The following is a 27,798-nucleotide window of genomic DNA, read 5'->3' on the forward strand; positions in this document are numbered from 1 at the left end:
AGAAATGGGCAAAGGCTGGCCTTCTGGGCTCCTCAGGTAACAGGCATTTCAAATGTCCCGAGGTGAGCAGCCTTGCCCCTGGGTATTCCTCCCTTGGTTTAAAAAAAAAATTTTTTAAGGAAACTGTATGCTGTGTTTTTCCAAGCATTTGCACTCGGTTCATCAACTCTGTTGTTTTCTGAGAGTTGCGTGGAGTCTAAAGAAAAGAACATTTAGAGGCTTTGAAACTGGTTCCAAGGGTAAGAATAATATTGATAATGAATTTCTTGAAACTCTCAACCCTACAGGTTCAATCTTACTTAATACTCGGCACCCAAGGGACTTGAATTATTACTGGGTTTGTCATTTCTTGTTTCTGGGGCTTTTCCAAAGGGGAGAGAGAAACCACCTGGAAGTTCACCCAAGTTCACTGCCATGCCTGTAGCCAAGATTTCCAGATCCTTCTCAGCCTGCACCTCCAGAGGAAGCCCCCCGCCCCCCAACTGTGTGGCATCAGCGAGGCCCAGTTGGAGTTGTGCCGAGTGTTCCACTGCTTCGCTTTTGGCTGGCAGAGCGACGCCCTCCCAGAGCAGTTCCGTGGTGGGGCACCGCGTCCCTTGGCGCACACAGGGCCACGTGTTGTTCGGTGGCTGCTGGGTGGGAGAGAGCAAGTGTTCTATGGGGTGTGCAGGAGCGGCTGCCACGGGCTGCCCTTGAACGCTGTCATCTGATGACCTCTGCTGGTGGAATTTCCCCCGCGTGTGTGCACAGATGCCTCCCAGCCCAGGACCATGTTCCTCTCCCCACATTCCCTCCCTCCTGGCTTGTCCTTCACAGACAGCAGGGAGCAGGGGTCCTTTGCAAACACCCGGAACCCCGGGGTGCCTGGGCCGGCCGGCCTGGCCCCTCTAACAGCGCGCTGCGGCCCTCTCTTCCAGTGAGCCTCTGACCCCGGCGGACACGGAAGGCAGGCACCATGGCGGAGATGGCGCCGTCCACGTGTGTGTGTGTCTTGCTCCTTTTCCTCCACATCCATCTGCTGAGCGGTAAGTAGGGGCGGCCCTGCTCTCTCCCGCGGCGTGGGGTGTGTCCTGGGAGCGGGGAGCGTCCCTCGCGGTCCTCTGCCGTGCGGTCCTGAGACGTGAATATGTGCTGCTGGCAAGTCGGTGGCGTGTGTTTGGCACTATTCCTGAAGGCAGACTGTGAGTGAGTGCACAGCCGGGCTCTGGCGGCTTCCACCTTCATCCCGGGGAGCAGCCCCGCACCCCGCACCCGGGACCCGAGCGGCCGCCGGGTGGTGTCAGCCACCAGCTGTGTGACCTCGAGCCCGTGACCCAATCGCTGTGGGTTTCCACCTTTTCCACTTGAGGAGTAGTGGTGCCTCCACCTCAAATGAAGTTCTGTCGGTGAAAAACCTTTGAAACCCTGTGAAGAGAAAAGAGGGATTGTTGCTGCCTGGCTGGAAATGGGGAGAGCCACCTCCCGCCTGGGCTAACGGGGCAAATGAGTTCCCAGCTACACCAGACCGCGCACCTGCGTGTCCGCCCTTCGTGTTTCTGGGTGTGTATACTTTGGGGTGTGCCTGTGTGTGTATTAACTCCTCCACGTGTGCCTGATTGCAGCTGCTTCTCCGTGGTACCTGTGTGGTACCATCCGCACGTGCACCTGTGTGTGTGGGCACATTGCTGAGCGTGTACCAGCGTGTACTTCTCTGAGCATGCACTTGCGTATACTTCTGTGCGGGGTGTGGCGTGTGTTTCTAACGCGGGCTCCGTGGACCTGTGTGTGGGTCCGTGTGTGGGTCCATGTGTGGGTCCGTGTGTGGGCCCGTGTGCAGGTGCCTATGTGGCTGTCCCTGGGTGTGTGTGCGCTTTATGGAGGTAAGGAGACGACAGTCCATTCATTTTAACGGTCCCCTCTGCAGTGGGTGAAGGGAACATGTGGTCACTTTGCTGTCCTCTGTTGAGTTTCTAGCCAGGGGAATGGGAAAGAGACTTCGGAGAGCAAAGGGAGACGGAGCTGGGTAGAATCCACAGGGAGATGCTAAGAGCAGCAGTGACCTCTCTGTTCATTTCCGAGCCACCGGGCTTGGGGTTTTTTTTTTATAAACTTTTCTTTCTACTTCACACACTCCTCCCAGCCATGATACATACTGAGCCAAGCAAAACCCAAGCCCGTGCGTCAGCCTGTGAAACTGCCCTAGAGGGTGAGCAGTGTAACAGCCATGGGCAGCGGGCGCCAGGCGGGCGGAGGGCCCTGTGGTGGGGCTTTGGGGGGGCTTTGGGGGGGTTTTGGGGGGGCTTTGGCAGGGCTTGGAGCTGCAGTGCGGCTCAGCCGGCTCAGCCAACCATCAGCCCGGCGGCCTCGGCCCAGCCTGCGAAATGCCATTCACCAGATCCTGCTTTCTGGCCAGCGTTGCCTGGTGCCCGCTCGCCCCATCTTTTGGATCCGCTGCTCAGCTGGAAGTTCTGGCTCAGGAGCCAGCATGAGGGGTGAGGAGACGAGTGTGAGAGAAAAGAGAGAGAATCCCTGCCCCCACGGCTGAGACCCACACCTGACAGCTCTCCTTCCAGCTCCTGACTCCAAACTAAGCAAGTGTGCAGGCTTCCGGCTCAGTGGAAAGGGGACAGACGGGGTCACGTGGGGGGCGTGGCTCCCAGCCCAGCATCAGGGCCAACTCTCAGGGCCACACATGCCCTCTGGGACCTGACAGATGAGGAAGAGAGGTGGGGTGAGCGCACCAAGAACTTCGGGGTTTAGGCCACTAAAACATTCTGTTCCCTTGACACTGTATTGTCCATGTCCCCTCTTTCACACCTTCCAGCCTCCAGCTGGGACTGGGCAGTCATCATGGTAGCTCCGAACCAGGAGACCAGCTCCCCACTCCCCAGCTTCTCTCCCTGGTTCCTGTCCCCCAGAAGCCCTGGCATTACAAGGAAGCCCTTCGTCCCTCGCCACATAAACACCCGAGGAGAGAGGGGGAACGCAAAAGAAAAAGACACTGGAAACGCAGATTCAGAAATGGGGGTGGGGACAATGGGGAGATATACTGTGAGACTGGGTCACAGGTCAGAGCGGAATGGAATTAAGGAAAAATGAAAGGGAAAGGAAGGAAAGGAGACGGGAAGGGGGAGGGGAAGGAGGAAGCTGAGGAGGGAGCACCAGTGACACAGTGAATCTCAGCGGATCAGACGTTGAGTTGCTTGTGAGGGAATGGCAGAAAGATGTAGATCCATGAGCAGAGTGACAAGTGCCAGAGAGCACTGTGTCAGCACAGGGGGAGAATTCATTTTAGGGCCGCCCTCATGCCGCGGGCGGGTACCAGCTGCATAGACGCCATGGGCTTACAGAAGGGCCGCACACGCCTCAGCCCATCCTACTCCTGATGTGCACTCTCTGTTGGAATTCTACAGTTTGTCACTTGATCCTAGGTTGCTATTATCTCCATCTCTCCATCTCACATAGTACACACACACACACACACACACACACACACCACCACCACCACCACCACCATCTCTCCATTTCCACTGCAAAGCTGTCTCCCTTTCTCACGCTCTCTCCCTTCCTCTCTCTTCCTTCCTGTCTCTCTGTTATTCTCTCTCTCTCTCTCTCTCTCTCTCTCTCTCTCTCTCTCTCTCTCTCTCTGTCTCTGTCTCTCTCTATGTCCTACCAACAAGGGGCAGCCCACGGAGGAGGGTTGCTAGATGCTAGCACTTTGGCATTTCTGAGCCCCCCCAGGCCTCTTCACCCCAAGACCTCATCACTGGCAGGGTCCCCGAAACCTGCTTTTGTCACCAGCAGGATGATCGAATGCTTGAATGGACCTTGAGATTGATTCCAGCAGGTTCTGGCTTTTTCTAGGACAGTCACCTCCTGGGAAGCCTGAGATCTCGAAATGTCGCTCCACCGAAAAGGAGACCTTCACGTGCTGGTGGGAGCCGGGGCCGGACGGAGGACTTCCCACCAACTACACGCTCACCTACCACAGGGAAGGGTGAGTGCTCCCGCTCTCCGGCAGCGCAGGCTGCTTCTGAGTGAGAACTCCCGCACGGCCCTGGTGGACGCTAATAAGGCTCTTTCTTCCCGGGAAGGAACCCAAGCATCCATGTCCACATTCTCCTGTTAATGTCCTTGAAACGCTCTCTCAATGTGCGTCAGCTCATCCGCCACCTTAGCAATACCACGTTGTGTCCCCTTATCCGGAGTTTTGCTTTCCGGGGTTTTAGTGACTGGCGATCAGCCACAGTCCAAAAGTATTAGATGGACAATTCCAAAAAATAAACAGTTCCTAAGTTTTAAATTGTGTGCCATTCTGAGCCACCTGATGAAATTGCACACCGTCCTCTTTCATCCCACCTGGGACGTGAGTCATCCCTTTGTCCAGCGTATCCAGGCCGTGTAGCTACCTGCCTGTTAGTCACATGGGTTATCAGATCCATCAAGTAGGCTGATAGTAGCCTAATGCTACGTCACATGCCTGTGTTCTCCTCACTCCATCTCATCACATGGGCCTGTGTCACGTCGCCTCATCAGGAGAAGGGTGAGCACAGTAGCATAAGGTATTTTGAGAGAGAGAGAACATTCATACAACTTTTATTACAGTATATTATTATAATTGTTCTACTTTAATACTAGTTATTATTGTTAATCTCTTACTGCACCTAATTTATAAAATTAAACTTTATCATAGGTATGTATGTATAGAAAAAAACAATATATGTGTGGTTCGGTACTCCCCAGCATTCCAGGCATCTACTTTGGGTCTTAGAACACATCCCCATGGGTAAGCAGAGACTGCAATAGCAATGTTTCCAATTGCCTGTCCCAGACTTAGGCTGCAGCCCAAGGTCCCATATAAGTGTTGGCTGAGTGTTAGTTCATTTCAAATGCTTATCTGTAAGCCTCGTGCTATTTATAATCTTTTAGTAATAATTACTTTTGCAATATAAAAAGACAGCCATGGTACATTAGCTTTTCAAACTAGTTTTGTGTCCAAGAACATTAAGAGCCCTATAGGAAGGTGAGGGTTTTCCCTTAGGAAATTGCTAATCCCAGATCCTTGATCTCCCAGAGGGTGTATTTGGAGCCCAGGTTGCAGTGCGGACTGAAAGAGGTCATCTGTGGGCAAGGCTTTCGTTACCCCTCAGCGAGAGCCTCCTGGAAATCCAGGGAGAGCCGTCTCCTTCCCGGGAAGCACCACTTCCTGGTAGCAGCCGCTGGCCCACCGCCCAGTGCCTGCACTCTGTGTACACAGAGCTGTCAGCCCTTCTGGGACCCACAGGGTGTCAAGTAACCCATTCAGGAGCTCCACTGGCAACCCGAATGGGATACTTCTCCACACCTGTGGGGAGCGCCTTGCGTTGAGGCCCCCAAGGCTCAGGAGAACAGACTGATGAGCCGCTTGGGCCTGCAATGTCTTTCTTCACAGTCACATCACTGTTGCTGACTTGGTACAATCTGAAATAGGCTGGCATCCGCTTTTACTCTCTTGCACCTTTTTTAAATGGAATGTAATTCAATATACATGTGCAATGAATGCTGCATGTGCATGCCCCCTGCGTGTTATGTGCAGGGGAAGGTCCCTGTTTCCTGAGATGACCCAAGGGGCGGGACCGTGGGCATGGTGGTGCCTTGGCTGTTGAAAGTGCCAGCATATATTGGCAGGGGACATATGTCACAGAGCCCACAAAATACTACAGGAAGAAAGGGTTGATGAGGAGCAGAGTCAGCAAGCTCTGAAGTGACACTTCCACCCCCTTCCCCAGCATTCTCTCCCCGGTCTCACTCCCAGGGCACAAAGCTTGGGGGTGCCGTTCTTCAGCGCTGATCCCCAAAATCCAGTGGTATTGATCTATTAAGAAAAAAAACTAGGCTCTTTTTACTACTTTCTTACTCACTCCTGGTATATAATATGTTGCAGAAATCCACTCACCTATGAGTGTCCAGACTACGAAACCAGTGGCCCCAACTCCTGTTACTTTAACAAGAAGCACACGTCCATTTGGACGATGTATGTCATCACAGTCAACGCCACGAACCGGATGGGAAGCAGTTCCTCAGATCCGTATTACGTGGACGTGACTTACATCGGTAAGGGGGTGCGTGAGGGATTTCTTACTCCATCACAGACCTACCAACAGTCAAGCTTCACTGGAGTCTTCCTGGCTTCTGGATGAATCACCAGAAAGAGAGATGAGAATATTCACACTCTTCTCATCAACTGAGAATTTTTATTGAATCATTCATGACAGTATTTGGGGTCCTTGTGCTTCTCTTCTTCCCTTTGGCCTTTCTTCCCATCCCCTTGCACCCAACAGGAGTGTTCTATTGGTGCTTCTCTTACCGATCCTTCCCTCCAGCCCTCCTCCTGCAATCAATGTCCCCTTCCCCCGCCGCAAGCTGGGACTTCTGTTCTCTCCCCCCCGTGGAGGACAGAGCTGCTCACCAGAGTAGCAGCTCTTGGAGTTCATCTGCTTCCACCCCCATAGGACCAGCGCCCGCTGCTTTGCCCAAATGGAATTCTCAGTGTATACATACTTCTTAGCAACTGGAACTCTTCTTTTACAAATAAAGAATTTGGGGCGTAAAGCGTGTTACTTGAACAACAGGCTGAAGGCCACAACCACATGTACAGGGTTTGCAGACCCCATTAGCAAAGCAAAACAAAGTCAGCCCAAGAGCTGTTTCTTGCTTTGCATGATCCACATTGAGCTGCAGGGCAAGTGGGCATCACTGTAGTGGCCTCTGTGGTTTAGCAGGGATGACAAAGGGAATCTTAGGACAAGACATGGGTTAGCCAGGACTCGGGTCAGCCCTCAGCTATGATAATAATCTAGGGAGAAGTATTCGATTCAAGGTTACCTAAGATTTACCTAACGCCACCCAACAAGGAAAATTAGGCTGGGAAACTCAAGTATGTACTTGCATACCATTGCCTTGTCGTGTTATCAGTGGCTAATACCACCAACTGGCTCACATTTGAATGTTTTCTGCCCCCAGCAAATCATTGCAATGAGCGTGGAGGTAGAAAGTGAATTGAATCTTAGTTCAGGAAAATCCAAAAGGTAACCCCACTGACAAGTCAGAATACAATAAATTTCAGTCATATAAATTGACTTGAGATATGAAGTCTTTAAGATGCTAAATGCCAAATAATTTCTTCTTTATGGTTCTTTCTTGAATTGCCTTGCCCTCAAAGATTCAACTAGTATTTGAGAGCAAAACAGTGAAAGCAAGAAAAGTTCTAAAATGAGTAACTGCTATATCACTTGAAAGCAGTGATTCTCAACTGGGGTCTATTTTGCCTCCCACAGATATTTGGCAATGGCAGGAGACATTTTTCATTATCATAGCCCAGGGAGGGGTGACAATGGTATTACTGACATCTAATAGGCAGAGACCAGAGATGCTGCTAAGCATCCCACAATGCTCAGGGTGGCCCCCACAACAAAGAATTACCTTATCCAAAATACAAATGATGCTGTGGGTGAGAAACTGCTTTAAATAATTCACCCTGGACATTTTACATGGACTTCTGCACAGTATTTTTTGGATCAGAGGCATTTCTCAGAATTGTGTTTAACTTGAAACTTATATTGAATAACTGATGTTTGTTTAGTGAGTGCTATAAAGCAATCTTTCTTAGGTATTTGCTTAGTAACATAGAAGCATGAGGATTAGTGGAAAATTTTCTAACGTTCCTTTTGTAGGTTATAATGTCAAGTACACTATAGCTACACTCACTCTTATGCCACCTGGTGTGGAGAGTGGGCTGAGGAGGTAATAAGTGAAGAGAGAAAGTATTACTAACTAGCAAGACTGAGACTAGGATAAGGCAAGCCAGGGTTCTAGGCATCTCACTCTTAATGAGGCACTCGCAGACTTGTACTTGAAGGAATATGAGAGTAAGTGCCTCCTTAATTTTTTTAATTTGGTAATATACACATAACATAAAATTCACCATTTTAACCATGTTAAAGTATGCCATTTAGTGCTTGGTATTAGTTCATTCTCAATGTTACGCAACCATCACCACTATCTAGTTCCAGAAAACTTTCATGACTCCAAATACCCATTACGTAGTTACTCTAGATTTCCCCCCCCCCCCTTTACTCCAGCCCCACTAATCTGCATTCTTTCTCTACAGATTTGCCTATTCTGGATAATATATATATATGGAGTCATATCGTAGGTGGCCTTTGTGTCTGGCTTCTTTCATGTAGTGTAATGTTCTCAAGATTCATCCATGTTGTAGCCTGTATCGATATATACTGCCTTCCTCTTTATGGCTGAATAATGTTTCATTCTGTGGATATTGTTTAGCCATTCATCAGTTGATGGACAATTGGGGTGTTTTCACCTATTGGCTATTGTGAATAGTGCTGCTGTGAACATTCATGGATGAGTTTTTGTTTGAACACCTGCCTCCATTTCTTTTGGTATGTTGGCTAGGACATGAAATTCATGGGTGACATGACTTAATATTTAACCTTTTGGGTAAGTTCCAGACTTTTTCACAGCATTGCACCATTTTACATTCCCACCAGCAATGTATGAGGGAATGTCTCCAACACTCTCACTTGTTATTTTTCACTTCTTGAATTTCAACCATCCTAAGTGGGGATGAAATGGTATCTTGTTGTGATTTTGATTTGCGTTTCCCAAATGACCGATGACACTGAGGGTCTTTCATGTGCTTGTTGGCCATTTGTGCCTCCTGAAACTTTGCACCCTACACATCTCCCTTGCTTCAACCTGATCCCAACTCTGCTGACCAGCACCTGACATCAAATGCAAGGTGTCTCATAAGCAGGGTGGAGTGAAACAGGAAGTCATATAGTTTTGTGTTCAAATACCACTTTTGCTAAATATGGGATTTCTTTCCTATTTCCAGTTGAACCAGACCCTCCAGTGAACCTGACTTTGGAAGTAAAACGTCCAGAAGGCCACAAACCGTACCTGTGGATAAAATGGTATCCACCCACCCAGGTCGACATAAGATCCGGTTGGCTCACACTACAATACGAAATTCGATTAAAGCCTGAAAAATCAAGTGAGTGGGAGGTGAGTCAACCACGAGCATTTGGAAAGAACCATGTCCTTTGACAAAGATGAAACCCTTGCTATGGGGAACAGGTCATTCCTCCTAACTACTGGGCATCATGTTGCCCTCCTGATGCTGATGTGGAAGGGCCTTCTCCCCTCCCTTGGGATTGATGGGGTGCATCTTCACAGCTCTCCCAAGGCTAATCCCTTTTTGCACTGAACAATCTCTTCCACCAGGTTTCCAAACCACCTCCCTCAGGATATCATAGACCTAGACACCTATGAGAGTACTTCAATGGCACTAAGTGGGAGGAAAAAAACCTCAGTGTAACCTGTCAATGACCAGTGGCATTTTTATTCACTTCAAATTATTTTAATGTAAAGAAATAATACAGAGGCCCCAGCCGGGTAGCTTGGTTGGTTGGAGTGTCGTCCTGATATGCCAAAGTTGTGGGATCAATCCCCAGGTAGGACACATACAAGAAGCAACCAATGAATGCATGAATAAGTAGAACAACAAAATCAATGTTCTCTCTCTCTTGTTTCTCAAATAAATGTTTTTAAAATAATAAATAATACAATAAATTATAGGCATTATGATATTCCACTTTAAGTACTTTAGGTCAGCGGTCGGCAACTGGCCGTGAGGTTGGCAGTGAGGTCTGAAAGGTTGGCAACCACTGCTTTAGATTGTCTCTTTTAGAAAGGAAACATTTTTAAACATAGCCAAAATAAGAAAATCAGATATTGAAAATTAACTACAATTTTTACATAATTCAAATAGCCTGTCCATATTTTAGTTCCCCCAATTGCTTCAAAAAAAAAAATGTCTTTAACAGCTAGTTTGTCCAGACCAGCATCCATCCAAGACAATGCACGTGACTGGTCGTTAGTTATGTGCCTTCAGTCTCAGTGTGCTCAGGAGAACAGGCTCTTTGTCCCGTAGAATGCTCTCTCTTTTGCATTAATCTGATTAGTTCTTTGTGAGGTCCTTTTGCTAATTTCTCTGCCCCTATATTTCCTGTAACCAGACATTAGATCTAAAGAATTGATTAGATTCGGGTTGGACAATTTGGGGCAAGAGTACTTCAGAGGTGACATTATATTACTTCCTATCACATCATGTCAGGGGACACAAACCATCTGGTTGACCTCATAAATGATGCTAAAACTGACCCCTGGGTTAGGGGTCAACCTGGTGCCTGAATTGTAAAGTCACATTTAATTTGTGCACTATTGCGTCAACACACATCCCAGTTCTCTTCCACCTAGTGGCTTCACTTGAATGATCCTTGAATCAATTACTTCATTGGGGTTCACAAAATAACTCTTTTACAATGTTATTAACTCGTTACCTCCTGTAAAGTAGAATTTTGAAGGCAGTGGGGAGGATGCAGAATATTTGTCTTTCTGAAATAGAGTTCCAAATGGAGAGGTAGAAAACCTGTTAATTTTTGTGTGAACAATGTTTCAGAGTGAAAAGGTATGGGCTGAGAGGGTAGAATGATGAGAGCAAGGTATCTACTAAGTCTGATCGTCTGGCCTCACTCCTCCAATAGTTTCTTCTCTAAGGGAAAAGTCTGTTTCTTCAGAACACAAGTCAGAGTGACTTCTGTTTTCCTTGCTCCTCCTTAGGTTCATTTCACTGGGCAGAACACTCAGTTTAAGGTTCTCAGCTTATATCCAGGAAAGAAATACCTTGTCCAGGTTCGCGGCAAGCCAGACCACGGATTGTGGAGTGAGTGGGGCCCAGAAGGCTCCATTCAGGTACCTGAAGGTGAGTGTCTTGGCTACGTTTTGCTTATATCCTTGAATATTTTTAGAATAGAATGGATATAGTAAATTTGAGTGTCATCACTACTAATAGAGAAACTATTTTTAGCCTTAGTAAGAGGAATGAGTAGAGGTATGACTATCGTTTCTCCACCCAACACGCAGACACTTGGAAGTGTAGCAGTGTTGGGGTCACTGCTGGTGAGGACCAGTTTCTAAAGCTGCAGACATGGGCTTGGTGTGTGTCAGAGGGCTTGATGGTCATTCTGCCTTCCCCATCTGCCCATCCCTGTCATTTAGTCAAGGTCATCATCTAGTTCTCCCAGAATCTGTAACGTGGTATCCCATCGTAAGTGCCTGAGCTGAACTGATTTTCAGTCTCATGTCGATTCCATGTTGGTCCTTAGTTAAGGCACAGTATGTGAGAGGCCCGCGATTCTAACAGTGTCATTAAACATGGTGCCCTGTAGTCCACAAGAGAACGATTCATCTTGCATTTCCAAAGTACTTTACGGTTTACCAAGTCTTTCCCTTTTTTGGTCCTCCCAACCCTCTCAGGTATTCAGAGAGAATATAATTGCAATTAAGAATTAAAAGTGAGGAAATTGAAATTCAGTGAGGTTAGAAGTCTTGCCCAGAACCAAGTGGCAAAGCCTAGTGCTTGTGACAACTTGCCTGGCCAGAGTATCAGGACTTGCACTGGTTTGTCGTACTGGAACGAGCTGTGGGTCATAAGACATACATGCATCCTGTCCAGCCCTGGCTCTCACTACATAAAAGCACAGGGTCTACAGGCAGAAGGCCTGGATTCAAATCCCCGACTATGGCCTTACAGTCACATGCTAACGAGTAAATCATGCTTTAGAGCCTCATCTTTGCATGCAAGGCAATGTATGTAAAGAGCTTAACACCATTGATGGCTTTTAGTAAGAACTTAAGTGTTACCTTTTATTATTACTGCAACTGACTAGGTGACCTTGGCTTTCCTCTTTAAGTAGCAAATAAAATAACATGTAAAAGGATTTTAAAAGTATAGATTACTATAAAAATACATGGAACATATTAAAATGTAATAATATTGGAAAAATTAACCCAGCATTAATGTTACTCTGGATTGCTGTCCAAATCAAAAAGAGGGTAGGAAGGAGGGTCGGGGGAGGCCTTACCTTCAAAAGTTTCATTCATTCGCTTTGTTTGTTCGCTCATATTTAATGATGCTGTATGTGATGAGAGCTTTCTGGCTGTTTCTTTTTAGATGCCACCAATGCAGACATCACCGTGTGGATCTTTGTGGCTGTGCTTTCTGTTGTCGTCTGTCTGATTATGGTCTGGGCAGTGGCTTTGAAGGGCTATAGGTACTTCATTGTCTATCAACCCTCCTCCCAACCATGTTTTATGGGATAGTGTTTTTTTTAAAGGCGAAAGCGAGATGATGGAAACTTACAGATAATTTAAGCACCTGATTTTAGCCATTAGCTTCAGTGTGCTACCCATAAGAAAATCTTGTCAGTACCAGCAAAAGTCGCAGAATGAACTCATCTGAAGCTGGTTGGTGCTCTTTCCATCAAACTGAGGCTTGCAATTGGAAAATAGTAAAAAAAAAAAAAAATCTGCCAAGAGCAGCTAAAATCAAGAGGAGCAACTAGTGCAAATAATCCACTAATTTGCAAATCAGCCCCTCTGTCAGCCCGAGCTAATTTTGCTGTTGGCCTCTATAATTATTGTCTTCAGCACTGATTGTCAATTTCATGTAGCACCGCCCCCCCCACCCCCAGCTTTAACTCCTTTCTACCATAGACCATGTAGCAGCTATTTATAGGTAATACTAACCTTTTAGAAATTACAAAGTGATCAAGTGAGTCATTTTTTCTATCTCACGAATTATTTTACAGCATGGTGACCTGCGTCTTTCCACCAGTTCCTGGGCCAAAAATAAAAGGATTTGATATCCATCTGCTGGAGGTAAGTGCCAGAGGTGGAGCATGTATCCTGCCTCACTGATCTGTAATAACGACCTCTACACATGCACACACAGTCCCAAGGCCTCAGTCACCCTTGCCCCACTGTACCTCCTCCTCTTTAGAGAAGGATGCATGAGGCCTGAGGGTCCTTCCTAGGAGACATTAAATGTCAGAGGGAAGAGAGAGAAAGACAAGAAAATAAGACAACACACAGTCATGCTTTCTAGACTTACCAGATCTATTCATAAGCACAGAGGTGAATATTTTGTTTAATACAAAAGAGGGACCTACCGCCCCCCTGCCCTCCATGACACTTTGGTGCAAGCTTTCACTTGAATGTTCTTTACAGAAGGTCATGGTGACAGAATAGCCTGCTGCAGTGTTCGCTCTGTTTGGGCCCACAGTTGAGACTGGGTCAGTGCAGTGGGCTGGTGTCTAACAAGGCCCATTTAGGCTGATTCAAGTGGGAGTTAAATGTAAGTGTTTTGAATGAAAACATGGGTTAGAACATTTTAAATTTCTCTGCAGGTTGAAATATGTAGTTTCAATTTGACCTTAAGTTTAACACTGACATATATATACAATCAATTACCTTTGCATTATATCATTTGACCTAGCCACTGTGAGGCTAACAGTACAAGAATGTGAGAAGTGAGTCTCTGAGAATTTGGCTTGACTGCATTCACTTTGATTGCAAATATCATAGCAGGCAGGGACTAGGGCCCTAAAATTTGGGTTCCTCGTTCAGTGCTTTAACCCCACTATCCTTTAAAAACCAGCATGAACATCTCAACTAACTAAATTAAGAACTATTTGTAGTCACAGGAGCTTAATGAAAAAAAATAACTTCTTTTTGTGTCACAAACACCAAAAAAAATTGTTGTTTTCTCAATCACATGACCTCCAATCCTCAAAAGAACTCTCCCATATGACACTATTATTCCCACTTTACAAATGGAGAAACTGAGAACCATTGAGCAGCTTGTTCAAAGTCAGTACCCATTAGGGAGTGAAAAAGCCAAGATTTAGGCACCATTACCTGACCTAAGTCAGAGGATCAGGAAGAAGAGTGGAAAGTAAGAGGAGAAGGCAAAAGGAAGAACAAGGGAGAAGGAGAAGGAGAAGGGAAAGGAAGAACAAGGGAAGGAGAAAATATGTACTAGCAAGAAGAGAGGGGGAAGAGAGAGAGGAAATGGAGTAGAGAAGAAAGAAAAGGAGGATCGGAGAGGAAGAGGGCAGAAGGAAGGAATGAAGAAGTAGGAAGAGGAGGAGCTGAAAGGAGGAGATGAGAAGCAACTTACTGCTTCCAGACTCTAGAAAGTGGTGGAGGAGGTTAGGAGACCAACTACCAGACCTTAGAGCCTCTGAGTCCCAGAGTAAGCGTTTCTTCTTTAGCAGTTATGTTTCTCATCTGTGCATTTACTACTTGCCCGTTAAACTCATGATCATTATTGCTTAGAGAGAGACTAAGTTAAAATCATGAATTGACTTAAAGAAAAATATTAGATGAATAGAAGTCTAGGAGGTGATTATAGATGGCCTGGTACGCAAATGTCTAAAGTTTGGGAAATGCTGCTAGACTCTTACAGCTTACAGCAGCCGTGGCCATGAGCACAGCTGCGCTTTGATGCTGATTTGGAATGTTCTGAAGCTCACAGCCATTCCTTCTGTGTCTGTGTTTTAACAGAGGGGCAAGTCTGAAGAACTGCTGAGTGCCCTGGGGTGCCAGGACTTCCCCTCTGACTGTGAGGACTTGCTGGTGGAGCTGTTAGAAGTCGTTGACAGCGAGAACCAGCAACTGGTGCCAGTCCATTCAAAGGAACACCCCAATCAAGGTCTGAAGCCCAAATACCTGGATCTCGACAGTGACTCTGGCCAGGGCAGCTGTGACAGCCCTTCCCTTTTATCCAGCAATCGTGAGGAGCCCCAGGAAAGTCCCTCCACATTCCACACTCCTGAGGGCATTGAGAAGCCAGAGAACCCTGAAAGAAATGGTGCCCACACCTGGGACTCTCAGAGCACCAGCGTGGAAGGCAGAGTCCCCTATTTCTGTGCTGATGGACCCAAATCTTCAACATGGCCTTCATCACAGCCCTCCAACCAGCCCAACCCCAGATCTTCTTACCACAGCATCGCTGATGTGTGTAAGCTGGCCCTGGGCACGGCAGGTTCCGAGGCCACTGTGTTGGACAAAACAGACAAACGTGCTCCAACGTCTTTGGAAACCACCCTGACTGGAGGGGAGGAGGAGGCGGCCGAGCAGAGAGGGGTGGAAAGCTTCCATTCCAAGACTGACGCAGACACCCCATGGCTGCTGCCCCAGGAGGAAACCTCCGATGTCTCTGCTAAACCCTTGGATTACGTGGAGATTCACAAGATCAATAAAGACGGAGCATTGTCATTGTTCCCCAAACAAGACGAGAACAGCAACCAGACAGAGAGGCCCGGGGCTCCTAAGACCAGCAAGGAGTATGCGAAGGTGGCCAGGGTGACGGAGAGCAGCATCCTGGTGCTGGTGCATGACCCGCCCGCCCCCGACCTGGCTTTGTTTGAAGAACCAGCCGAGGAGGCCCCCCCATCCTTGCAGCAGAATCAGGAGGAGAAAGAACTGGCCACCTTCGCCATGACACCGAGCAACTGCAGACTGCAGCTGGGGGGGTTGGATTACCTCGACCCCGCGTGTTTGAAGGACTCCTTCCAGTGACGGCTTGCTCATTGGAATGGTTGGTTAAAATGTGATTTTTTCTTCAGGTACTGCTACAGCGCACATGAAATGCACTCTCCTAGAGAATGTTCGAGAATGGGGTTCAAATGACACTACTAAAACTCACAGTTCACTCTTCGTCATGCTCCATTTTCAACCAGTGGCCTCTTTCTCCAACAGCTGATTCCGGATCGGATCATTTTGTTTCCTGTGATTTGTTGATCTAGTTTTTGTTTTCAGTTATAAAATTGCATGTTCAATGCAACAGAAGCGCATTGCTCAGTGTTCCTGAGGGACTGTGCCGATAGGTAAAGCCCCCGGAAAGGGTGCCCATGGTTGGGCACAGGACGGGAGGAAATGAAGGAGTTAGCATAGCTTAGCGCAGGAAGATGATGGATGTGAGAAGAATGCCATGTAAGCTGCTTTTGAAAACCAATTGCTTATCCTTTGCACTCCTCTCCCATTTTATTAGGATTAACCAAATACAGCCCCGTGCGAGAAAGGATGCATTCCGGGACCCGACACGCCATTTACATCACTTCCCGTTACCTTAGTGACACGTTGCTGGTATGCACCTAACAATCATGCCTCCATTTCTTTTTCTTAAAATAGTTGGAATCTGGTAAGCATGGATTCCCCTCTCCCAAATCGTATTTCATCCTAAAGCCTCTAGAGAATATAGTTTTGGAGAGTGAGGTTTTCTTACACGGGAGGCAAATGAGTTTGACGTGGTGAATCCTCCTAAAATGGTTTCCTGCTTCATTTCAATACGACAGATAATTTATTATACACCCTAGTCTTCTCTTAGTGGAAAAAAAAATCCCCAAGGACTAACTTTAATTTCAAAAATAACCACAGCGGAATGGTCATGGAGATACTGCCTTACTGTACATACAGATTCTACTTTAATACCAGACCCATATGTTTAACAATGTATTTTTGAAGACTATTTTTCTACCACTTAGGTGAAGTAAAAGAACATTTTCTATCTTCCCAGTACAGCTGTTTACGTAGTCAGAGGGTACAGTCTTTTCTGCCGAGGCTGAGGGAGCATTTACAGTCCATAACAGTATACGCAGTCCCCATTTGTGGAGCGAATGCCATACCAACCAACGCCCACTGAGGAATGTGAAGTGGGTGCCAATATTCAATTTCCAATACAGCATAGTATAGTTTATCTGGTTCTTTTATCTCCAGATACACTAAACAATCACCAATAGCGTGTCAGGACTCTCCACACACAGAATTATTTCTCCTGTAATTTAGGGCTAATCTGGGGCTCCTGCTCTTCTCTGGGTGAATATTCTAGAAGCCATCGTGAAAAAGGAGGGTGGTGACATCCAGCATACTGTTTTGGAGAGAGGGTTTTGTTTTGCTTTGTTTTCCTGAGCAATCTTGGACAGCAGAGGTATTTTCAGCAAAGCCGTGAGTTAGTTATCTCTCTGGAGCAGATCCATTTGCAAAATCTTGGCAGAAGCAGAGATAACACTCGCGTCAGAAGTTTCCAAATAAATGTTTTAAGAAATAGCATCTGTGGAGTGGTGGGCACAGCTACAAAGACCAGGGTCTGGTAGTAAGGATCTCTGAGTTAGTGCCAGGGGCAGGCTCCCCAGGAGGGATCAGAAGCCTGGGTCTCCATCTTAACGAGAGCATCCATAACTCATGAGCTGCCTCCCTCTCTTGTTTATTTCACCTGATGGCAAATACTTTCTCTGTGTCCACTCACCAGCTGGACTTAGAGAATCTGAGCTCACCTCTGTGAGTTAAGTATTCCACCCAACAAGCCCATGTTGATAGGAACTGGACGCAGAGGTGACCTGATGTTGGAAAGCGAACACACTGTCCTGGCATCCAGATTGCAGAAATAATAGACCGGAGGCTCTGTTCTCCCAATACATAAACATCGTAAGAGTACGCGGAACATTTGGAAAATTTGTCCCCAAGTTCATTCAGTCCCCTAGATCCTTGCTACTCAGAGTCTGGTCTGAGGACCAGGTGTGTCATCATCACCCGGGCACTGCATGGAAATGCAGATCTCGGCCTCCCTGGCCCAGAACTAAAGAGTCATTACCTGCATTTGACTAAGTTCCCCAGGTGACCCGTGTGGGTAATGAAGTTTGAGGAGTATTGCCCTTCATGCCCACTTCCCCTAAAAGCTGTTTTAGCACATGGACATGCCTCTCTTGGAAAGTACAAGTCAAGTCTGTTTGACTTACACTGGACAATACTGTATGGAAGGAGAAGGCATAGATTTTAAAATCTATTTGAGCTTTAAGATTCACATGATGGTACAGCATGGCCTGCGAAAGGACACACAACTTCTAAGAAGGCCAAGGGATATAGTCCACCTTGAGTAGCACTGACCAAGACTCTGCCCTTCAAAGCCAATGCAGACTAAAATGTCCCCCAAATAGTCCATTGTTCTCCAAGATGTACTAGTCTATCAATCACTCTGGTAGCTTGCAAATTAAAAGGTAATCTGATTTTGGTATTCATGAAAAAATGTTATGGGTAAAGCTTCAAGTTGAACTAAATTCCTATTAAAAACACCAATTAGCCACTCACTAAGTCAAGCCAAGACTTATATTTATTTGTCAGTTAGGACTCTGTATTTGAATTACATTTTTTTTCCCCATGGGTAGAATATTTTCTATCAAGAAAACAGCTAGTCGAATGGAAAAATGCAGGTTGGGGGTCAAAAGTCCCAAGCTCTAGTCCTAACTATCCCACACTGAACAGATCAATTCCCCTCTCTGGGCCTCAGTTTTCTCTGAAAGAAATATTGGTCCAAATAAATTCTAATGTCCTTTTTAAACTCCAACTCCCTGATTCCATGACTCACTGGCTATTTTCTAGCCAAGATAATTTAACCAATAAATGCCTTGTATCTTGCTAACAAATAACTGCCCTTCATCATAGGAATGCAAGTACTCTTCCGTGATGTGCTGATAGTTTCCTTTTAAATCATCAGTTCCAGTTGGTCCTAACATACCGCATGTGCATTTTATAAATTACATAGGCACAGAATCATAGTCTCAGATTGTGCGCAAATATGTGTGTAGAGAGAAGAAGAGGCATGAGATTCTTTAAAAAGACGTTTTGAATGTGGCTCTACTTTTTAGAAAAAATGATCTTTTGCTGAATCAAGCCATGCTTATTGCTTGCTGAGTCCAACAGCCCCAAATCTCCTTTCTTACAGATGGCTGCTGATTCTGGTATTTTTCTCTCTCTCCTAGATTACCAACCAACATTGCACAGTTGGTGTCATTTTCTGAATTATGAAAAGTCATATTTTTATAAACAAAAGCCTAAATATTCATGTCACGAAGCACATGGAAGCGGGATAGCCATTGGGTGATTTATGGAAGCTTGTGGCCCAAACTGCAAATGGGCGGTGGTCGGTTCTCACAAATGGGTATTAGGCACCTCAACATGAGCACAAGTTCCTCTCAGCCACGTCATTGCCACTTAGCTGACTCTTCTTTCCCCTAAGTGCCTCGGCCAATCCTGGTAGGCAGTTACGGATTGAAAACTTGCTTTCACTGGGTTAGCCCAAAGTGGGTCCATCCCTTAGCACCTGTGCAGATCAAGGAGCTTGACGGCTTTTCCCATCGTGACCCACTGAACGAGAGAGTCCTGTGAGTTAAGGAGCGGCCGGAGGCTGTGGAGGAAACCTGGCTCTTTCGCTGGCTGCCCGCTGCTGCTCATCGCCTCCAGAAAGAGGCGGCCCTGCCTTTAGCAACTTCCCTATCTCCTTCGGGTAGGCGAGAAAGAAACAGATTTGTACGCATCCTACAAAGTGCCTTTCTTTACTTTTATATTTTTTTAAGTTTCCTTTTCATAAAAAGAAGAACAAAAAAAGTGTATTGATTGGAAAGTAAACTTTCCCTTTTTTATGTAAATGAATGAAGAAGCCAAAATGGAATGATGAAATGATCTAAGGTCCAACCAGCAACTGCTCAGAGGCTTTTTAAATGTATTGCTTAACTGAAGGACCACAGAGTCGATGTGAATCATGTGACTGACTTTGACAAGACATTGACCCTGGCTAGGGTTTAGGGAGTCAGCCTGCCACCCCCAGTCTTCAACTGACAAGCATATTGATGCACTTATGAATGGCTGTGAATGGCATGCCGGGGCCTGAAAAGGCGATGCACACGCAATGGAACTGTGCACAGACAAGAAAATGGAAAGGACTCCGGGTTACTCCCCGTGCCGGCTCATGCAGATTCGCCATTGATAAAGGCGCCGTGTGTACGTCAGTGAACACACCTCCTGTTCTGCCTTTTCAGCGGCGGCACAATTGTGTTGTTGCTAGGGTAGTGGCTGAGCGTTCAGTTTCCAGGTCTAGGGCACACAGGTATTTTTTAAATGCGATGAAGAAATTTTTAAGAGAAAGCTGTGAGACGTTAGTCAAATAAAACAGGCTGTTGACTTGATGCAAATCCTTTCAACTCTAGCCACCATTTTCCTCACCTGTTAAATATGTGGGTTGGCCTAAAATGTTTCAAAGACCGTGTTACAACTCTAACCGTCTCTGATTTCCGTGATCTAAGTAAAATCTAGGGTTTCTGGTGAAAGCCCAAGTACAGTCAGAGAAGCATGGTTGGTGTGCCCTTGACCTGAAGCAATGAACAGTGTGGCTGGAGAATGCTTGAGAGAAAAACGGAGATCCATCCCTCTGAGTCAGATGGACATGATTTAGCATCCTTGCTTCTCTTCTTAATTGTCCATACTTGTAGGCTCTTTCTTCTCTCACTGCAGGGCCTATAGCTTTCCTAGGAGTTACTCATGGCTGTAGCAACTTTGGGAACTGCAAAAAAAAACACCTGAATTATTCCTAAACAATGACTATGGCCCTGCCAAAGACTGAGTTAGGTGTTAAATCAGCCACCCAGCCATCAAGGCCCAGGTTGAGGGTCACAAGTAACCTAAGTTGGAGATTTGCACGCTTAGAGATTCTAGCTCTATTCATTAATTACTAAATTAATTCAAAGATCATTCATAAATCCAAGCGACATTGACAGCTCGGTCCTGGAGGTCTTCACCAGAAACTTAACGCTATAGAATGACTGCTGAGGGCCGGTGGTCTCGCCAGGAGTTCTATGTCTAAGTATGGGCCTGGATGTGTCCCATGATGTGCGAATCAAGGGGGTTAAGTGGGACCTCTCTCCTCAGACTGGTGTTTTTCAGGAAGGTGATTTTTGGCCTGAGATCCTCATAGTATCAATTTCAAAGAAAGGAAAAAGATCGAAAATAGAACATTTTCAGAAGTTTGGGCATCTCAGGAGTCCATTAAATGCTAAACCCAAATTTTATGAAACCTGGTGAATCAATTACCTATTCAGTGTTCTGAGTTGTGATGTACATAACTCACAACACCATAGGCCCCATGGATTCCTTTGACCAGTGCTCTGATTTCAAGTCAGGATGAGCTGAGACGTGCAGGGTGCTAAAACATATCCCACTTATGTGACTGTGGCCAATGAACAGAGAGAGACCTTGGTTAGTCTTAGTCTATTAGTTAAGTTCCACCTGCTTCTGATTAAACAGAAAAAGCAATTAACTCTCAAAACTTTGGCTACAGAAGTAGTAATATCAAAAATAATGTTTAATAGTTGTGGTCAAATTATGCGTCACCTGGATAAACTTCAAAATATAGTCTGAGTTTTTCCATGCAAATTTCACAAGTCCTGGAGGGAAATAAAGTGTTTTTTGTTATGCTATCTGAAATTGAAAAACTACATGGCAGAGATACTTCTGAGAAATAATTTGTTTTATAAAATTCCTGATGAAATGATTTTTTTAATTTTTCAAAGTAACTACCTCCCCTTCTTTGTCCTTTCTTCAAAGCTGCTTATTATTAGAACGAAGGATGTCATGTCTCATGCTTTGACTCATTTTCAGTGGTATATTTGTTGTATTTGCCATGTGATATTCCTGACTTTAAAGTAACTATTATATTATTTTACATTATAATGCTTTATGTGGTACAAAAACTCCATGACACATTGAAATATATAGTCAATCCTCATGTTGTGAAACTCATGTTACACAAATGAAAATAATTATTTAATGACTTATAATCTATTCATATGTAGTTTCAATATGATTGTGTCTGTGTCTGTAAAACAAAACCGAAGGAAATATGTAATCATATAATTCTGTTGAAACCGTGACTACACTAATTTTTTTCTTAATCTTTGTGTAGAAGTAGTATAATATGCCATCTGTACAGCTGAGCTGGGGTATTAAGTGTTTAGAGTACAACCAACAATTGTTTGAAAGGCAACCAAGCCCTCAGCTTTGCTTTCTGTGGCCTCTGATGCTTCTTGAGTGTTATTTGCATCATGAGGCCTGCTTTTGTGCTTGATCCTTCATTTTTTTTAAATTTCAGAGTCTGCTGTGGAAACCAAAGCAATGTTGAAGCAGTCTGTGTCCTCTGTAAAGCCATATTGAAGCAAAGACTGTGTGATAGCATCAAGTTCCATATTTTCAAAGCTACCACTACCTCTGCTTTGTCTCTTTCCTAGAAAATGCCAAGCAGAACTATTCACCATTAAGTGGGAAATGAGAAGTGATTGTTACAAAAGCTGTTGGATAGGTTGGTTGGTTTGTTTGTTTGTTTTCACTTGAGACTACACCTTCTAATTCACCATTTTGCAGGTTTATGCTAGGTTGTCTCAAGAGCCATTTTTACATCTACTAAAAACTGGATGGTGAATAAGGACCAGAAAGAACACATAGTAAGTCACTGATGAAAAACCAACAAAACCAGAGAGCAGACTTTTTTCCTAACTATAAATCACCTGTTGCCCAAAGTCATGATGATGTTTTCTCTCACAATTTGATTTCCCTAATTCCATGTAGAAATAAATCTTTTCCTTATTTGATTTTAGACATCAAATATATTATGGTATGAGAAAAGTCAATCATATATCATAACTAATCTTGTTTTGATTTTTAAAATTTATTTCTAAATGTACTTATTATAATGATGATTTTGTTTCTTTTTAGCCTTAAAGAATTATAGATGATAATCATCCAACCTGCATTTTTAATTCTGTAAATCTTTGGTTATTGAACCTTGGGCTTTCTGTTTTCCGTGGATTTACTCCTTTGTCTCTTTCCATTTTAAGGAGACAACGTGGATAGTTACATCTTTGTCAATCGTATGGGAGATTATGCTAACTGCTGTTCTCCTAACATCTTCATCTTTTCTGCACGCCGAAAACAATGCTTGCCAAGCAAAATCGTAGATGTCCCAGTACAATACGGTCATTATGTTTCTATTCATGTTATTGAAAATTCCCAGCTCAGTGCCTGGCTCAATAAATGTTTATTTCCCTTGCCTACCCTTCCTCTATTTTTTTTTATTTGACACGGAAGTGATCAGACTATCATGTGTGCGGTTGAAACAACTTTCTTGAGGAATGTTTGCTGCAATCGGATCTGTTACCCAAAAATTGTTGGTATAAGTTGAACCAAATCAGTTTTCCTCCTTTATCATCATCCTTCCTCATGACTGCAAACATAATAGCCCCCTTTGCCTGCCCTTTCACATGACCAGCTGCTCAAACTAAAGGGAGATGGAACATGAACATGGGGAGCAAATCAGAGAAGCTCATTTAGATATTGTAAAACGGCCCTGGCTGGTCTGGCTCAGTGGATAGAGCATCAGCCTGTGGACCGAAGGGTCCAGGGTTTGATTCTAGACAAGGGCACATACCTCGGTTGCAGGCTCCTCCCTGGTCCGGACCCTGGTCAGGGCTCACGCAGGAGGCAACCAATTGATGTGTTTCTCTCACATCGATATTTCTGTCTTTCCCTCTCCCTTTCCCTCTCTCTAAAAATCAGTGGGAAAATATCCTCAGGTGAAGATTTAAAAAAAAATAAATATTGTAAAGTAAAGGAATGACCAAACCATTAAAAAAATCATAATAAATGAATTTATTTAAAGCAGCATGAATTTTCCATATTACGAACATCTTTTCTGATGAAACCCATCAGATTAAGGACTCTGGACCTAGAAATCTTGGCTGCTGCTCATGCTCGTGGTACAGAAATAGGCCCTGGTGTGGGTTTTGCTTTACAAACTCTCCTCTGCCTCCTGGTTCTCTCGTGCCATGTTTTCTGGGGCCATGAAGACTTCCCTGCGTATCGCAGTCCAAAACTTGGCCTCCGTCAGAGAAACGGGGACTCTCCCGTGCTTAGGTGGGTGCCATCCGTCTTCAATACTGGGGCGCACTTTCACTTTTAAGCTGCAGAATTGGGAGGGTCAGCCACCAGACACAACATTCGAATAATTTACGAGGAGCTGGAGAAGCAATAGATAGCTAGTTTTCCAAAACCATTGCGTGTGCTTTTCTGAAAGAAAACGGAAATGATGTATTGCCGCATCTTGCCAGGATTGCATTTGCAACTTTAACCCCACCCGACTCCCTGTGACTTGCTAGCCAAGCTTTATACATTCTACATCTCCTCTAGTGTTTAGGGACTGGGAGATACAACTTCCATTTAGGTAGAAACCTTGAAGGCTTGGGGGTGGGGTGTAGGGTGAAACTGGAGAGGGTCCAGGAAATGAGGCTACTGCACAGCCCCCGACAGGGACCTCACGGGCCACAGAAGCAGATTCTTGCTGGTTGACCCCTGAGAACCTTTCCAGACCACGCAGGGGGAACTGAGCCAGGTACTGCTATTGTAAAAGACATTCGACACCATAAATCTATCTACAACCTGCCCCCCCCCCCCACCACCACCACCCTGCTGTCCGTGTTAAGGCCCCTTTCTCTTGTTATTGATCAGGTTCACATTAAAAGTCAAGCTTACAAACTGACTTGAGGCACAGATACTTTTTAAATGTGATAAAGAAATTTTTAAGAGAAAGCTGTGGGGCGTTAGTCAAATAAAACACCCTATGGATGTCAGTTGGCGAGCACTAGTATAAGAAAAGGGAGCTCAGGAGTTTTTATTACCGCATGTACAGATGTGTTTGAAAGAATTTGTGTCACAGGTACATGTTTAAGGTGACACCTTCGCTCCGTCAATCACTGAAAATTCCAAGATGAGCTTAAATGGCATCTGCCAGTAGTTTTACTTCACGCGATCAGTATTGATGTTGTTACTGAACCATGTAGCCTCGTGATGCATTTTTCAATTCTCTTTCAGAGCGACTGCTTGCCATGGCCGCAATGCCTAGTTCCAACTGAACCAATAAATTACTGCCTGAGCGATGGCTTTGGGAGTTTCTGTTTATGTACTTATGAAACATGTATTTGGGGGGGCTCGGGAGGGGGACCTAACTTTGAGGAATTTGTCTTGGCTTCAACAAACTTTATTAGGACCCTAAAAGGAGAAGAAGAAGAAGAAAAGAACAGCATTCGAGTATCTCTGGAAATAAAGTACCCAGACCCATGCTAAAATCGGTGTCTTAGAACATCCACCCCAGGCATTTTTTTCAGACAAACATGTTTTGTGCTCGTCTTTCAACACATTCTCTGATTTTATTTTTCCTGCTAATTCTAAATCAAAACTGACGTCTTGCTTCCAAGCCAGCTAAATTCTCCATCTTCTCTTTTCCCCATCTTTATTTATGTGCCAGACCCGAGCCTTAAACGCGCACACATGCTGGGAAGCACTCAGGAGTTCCTGGGGCATTCTGGGAACAACGGGAACAATCGGGAGGACGCGTTCCAAATCTGATCTACACTCAACTTTCCCAAAGGAGACTTAGGCCATAAGCCTCAGTGCCAAGGAGCCACACTTTCTTTTGTCTGCTTCTTCCTACCTAGAATTATCTTCCCTCTTCACGTGAAGCTAGTTGTGATGTAATCTTCCATTTATGATCTTTTCTTTATTGCATAAAATATTTTGCACACACTTGAAAACTACAGAGGGTGATACAACAACTATCCACTTACCAACACTTACATTTCATAAATTAATATTTCATCACATCTGCCCTCTACCATCCTATATAATAAAGAGGTAATATGCAAATTGACTCTCACGCCCTTGCACAAGATGGCTGCTCCCATGTGGTCAAAGATGGCCGCCACAAGATGGCCAGCAGGGGAGGGTAGTTGTGGGTGATTAGGCCAGCAGGGGAGGACAGTTAGGGGCGACTAGGCCAACAGGGGAGGGCAGTTGGGGGTGACCGGGCCAGCAGGACAGGGTAGTTGGGGGTTACCGGGCCAGCAGGGGAGGGCAGTTGGGGGCAATTGGGCCAGCAGGGGAGCAGTTAGGTGTTGATCAGGCTGGCAGGGGAGTGTTTAGGGGGTGATCAGGCAGGCAGGCAGGTGAGCGGTTGGGAGCCAGCAGCCCCGGATTGTGAGAGGGATATCTGACTGCGGTTTAGGCCTGATCCCACAGGGACAGCCCCTGAGGGGTCCCAGATTGGAGAGGGTGCAGGCTGGGCTGAGAGACACCTCCCCCCAGTGCACGAATTTTGTGCACTGAGCCTCTAGTTTTTTAAATAAATGAAACATCACAGATGCAGTAATGTACATCTCTCAGTAACCAAATTTTTTCTTTCTCTCCAGAGGTAATCACAGTCTTGTAGCTGTTGTATATTCTTCCTGGCCATTTAAGAAATGCTTCTTTATGTGTATCTGTAACCGAACAACCAAGGGGTCCAGCTGCCTGTCACTACTTGAGCCACTTCAGCAGAGACAGGGTTGAATGATACATGAGCGTTTATTCTAATATTGCCGGCAGCACAGGAGAGCAGCAGTTCATCCGCCTGCTCTGCCCCCACCATAAGCCAGCTGCTTATATTGGATAGAAGGACAAAGATTACATGGGAAAGCAGGAATTACAGGCATGGGAAAGTGGGCACGGGATACTCATAACAGGTTACAAGTCATGCTGGCTGGGGGCGAGGTTCAGGCGGGGTGCAGTCACAGAGGGTGGGTGCCTCCGGGCACCCAAAGACCAGATTACAAATGATAGGGACTGGGGGTTGTAAAAAGCAGGTGCCTCCAAGACTAGATGGTTTTGGCCACAAGATTGTAAATCTTTCCCAATGACAGGCAGTTCTCAGGAAAGGAGGACAGACAGCATTCCGATGTGAGCTCCCATGTCCCAGGGTGTACAACTACCAGCCAGGTTAGAATGTGCTTTCTCTAATCAGAACAGAACCATCACGGTTAACAGAGCATGGTGAATATTTCTTATAATTATAATTCGTTTTCAATATTCTATTTCTGCCCCTAACATATCCATAAATAATATCCTATCTAATAAAAAGGGGATATGCTAATTGACCCTCATGCCATCGCAAAGATGGCGGCGCCCACAGCCAATAAGGAGGGAATATGTAATTGACTGCCACACCCTCAAAGTTGGCAGTGCCCACAGCCAAGAAGGAGGGGATATGCTAATTGACTGCCATGCCCTCAAAGATGGCAGTGCCCACAGCCACAAGATGGCAGCACCCAGTCCCCTCAGCCCCGCCAGGGTGGCAGGCACATAGCAAGGCCGGGCTCGTGGCGAGCCTGGCCTTGCCGTGCACCTGCCCCCAGAGGCCCCCAGTCTCCTCAGCCCCCCAGCCACCCAGGGCCGCCTGAAGCTCAGGTAACCAGGGCCGGCCCGAGGTGCAGGCAAGCCTTGAATGGTGGCTGCCCAGCTGCCCAGGGCCGCCTGAGGCTCAGGTAACCAGGGCCGGTCGAGGCTTTCACTGCCGGCAGTGGAAGCAGCAGAGGTGTGATGGGGGTGTCACCTTCCCCTGATCACCAGGTCGCCTCACGCCCCTGAGGGTTCCGGACTGTGAGAGGGGGCAGGCGGGGCTGAGGGACCCCCCTCCAGTGCATGAATTTTCGTGCACCAGGCCTCTAGTATACATATAAATAGTCTGGATGTTATGAACTTTACATAGATTACAGCGTATGTTTTTATGCACCTTGATTTTTTTTCTCTCCGCACTGGGGTTTTGAGATTCCAATGGCTCCAGTGTGTTGGTTTTACCTGCTGTATGCAGTTGTATACATGTATACAAATAGTCTGTGAATCCTTGTAGCCATTAACTTTCCATTCCCACTGTTATAAGTGACTCTGCAATGCACATTCTTAAGCAAGTTCACTTTGTATTTGCAAAGCTTCCTCCAGGACATACACAGAGAGGAGGCGGAATTGTTGGACCATATGGAACACCTATGTCAACATTTCCTCTCTTCTCATAAGTTGTTCTCTCACGCAGTTGCACCGATGTATTCCCTAGTCAGCAGTGTAAGAGTTTCCATTCTCTCCTTAATTGTTAGACAGTATTGTCAGATATTATAATTTTTGACAATTTGATGAGCATTAAATGATATATTGTTGCTGTTTGAATTTTCG

The 27,798-nt window shown here is 45.7% G+C and overlaps 1 protein-coding gene across 13 annotated transcripts in view; it reads left to right on the plus strand.

Annotated features, from left to right (window-relative positions):
* PRLR (prolactin receptor) overlaps nucleotides 1-22,820 on the plus strand; it is a 125,093-nt gene extending 102,273 nt beyond the window's left edge. The window contains exons 2-11 of one of the 13 annotated variants that reach the window (XR_008555922.1): nucleotides 918-1,025; nucleotides 3,844-3,976; nucleotides 5,903-6,072; nucleotides 8,876-9,045; nucleotides 10,663-10,804; nucleotides 12,056-12,155; nucleotides 12,693-12,762; nucleotides 15,938-16,032; nucleotides 18,665-19,248; nucleotides 22,132-22,192. Coding sequence is in view for 6 of the 13 variants with exons in the window: in XM_054715323.1 (XP_054571298.1) it covers nucleotides 956-1,025; nucleotides 3,844-3,976; nucleotides 5,903-6,072; nucleotides 8,876-9,045; nucleotides 10,663-10,804; nucleotides 12,056-12,155; nucleotides 12,693-12,762; nucleotides 14,449-15,465 (1,872 nt within the window). In the remaining 7 variants the exon portion in view is untranslated. The other 12 variants (XR_008555920.1, XR_008555923.1, XR_008555918.1 and 9 more) reach the window with 12 other exon arrangements.
* The last annotated feature ends 4,978 nt before the right edge of the window (nucleotides 22,821-27,798 follow it).

The sequence above is a fragment of the Eptesicus fuscus genome, chromosome 4 (genome assembly GCF_027574615.1).
Source record: "Eptesicus fuscus isolate TK198812 chromosome 4, DD_ASM_mEF_20220401, whole genome shotgun sequence".
NCBI lineage: Eukaryota > Metazoa > Chordata > Mammalia > Chiroptera > Vespertilionidae > Eptesicus > Eptesicus fuscus.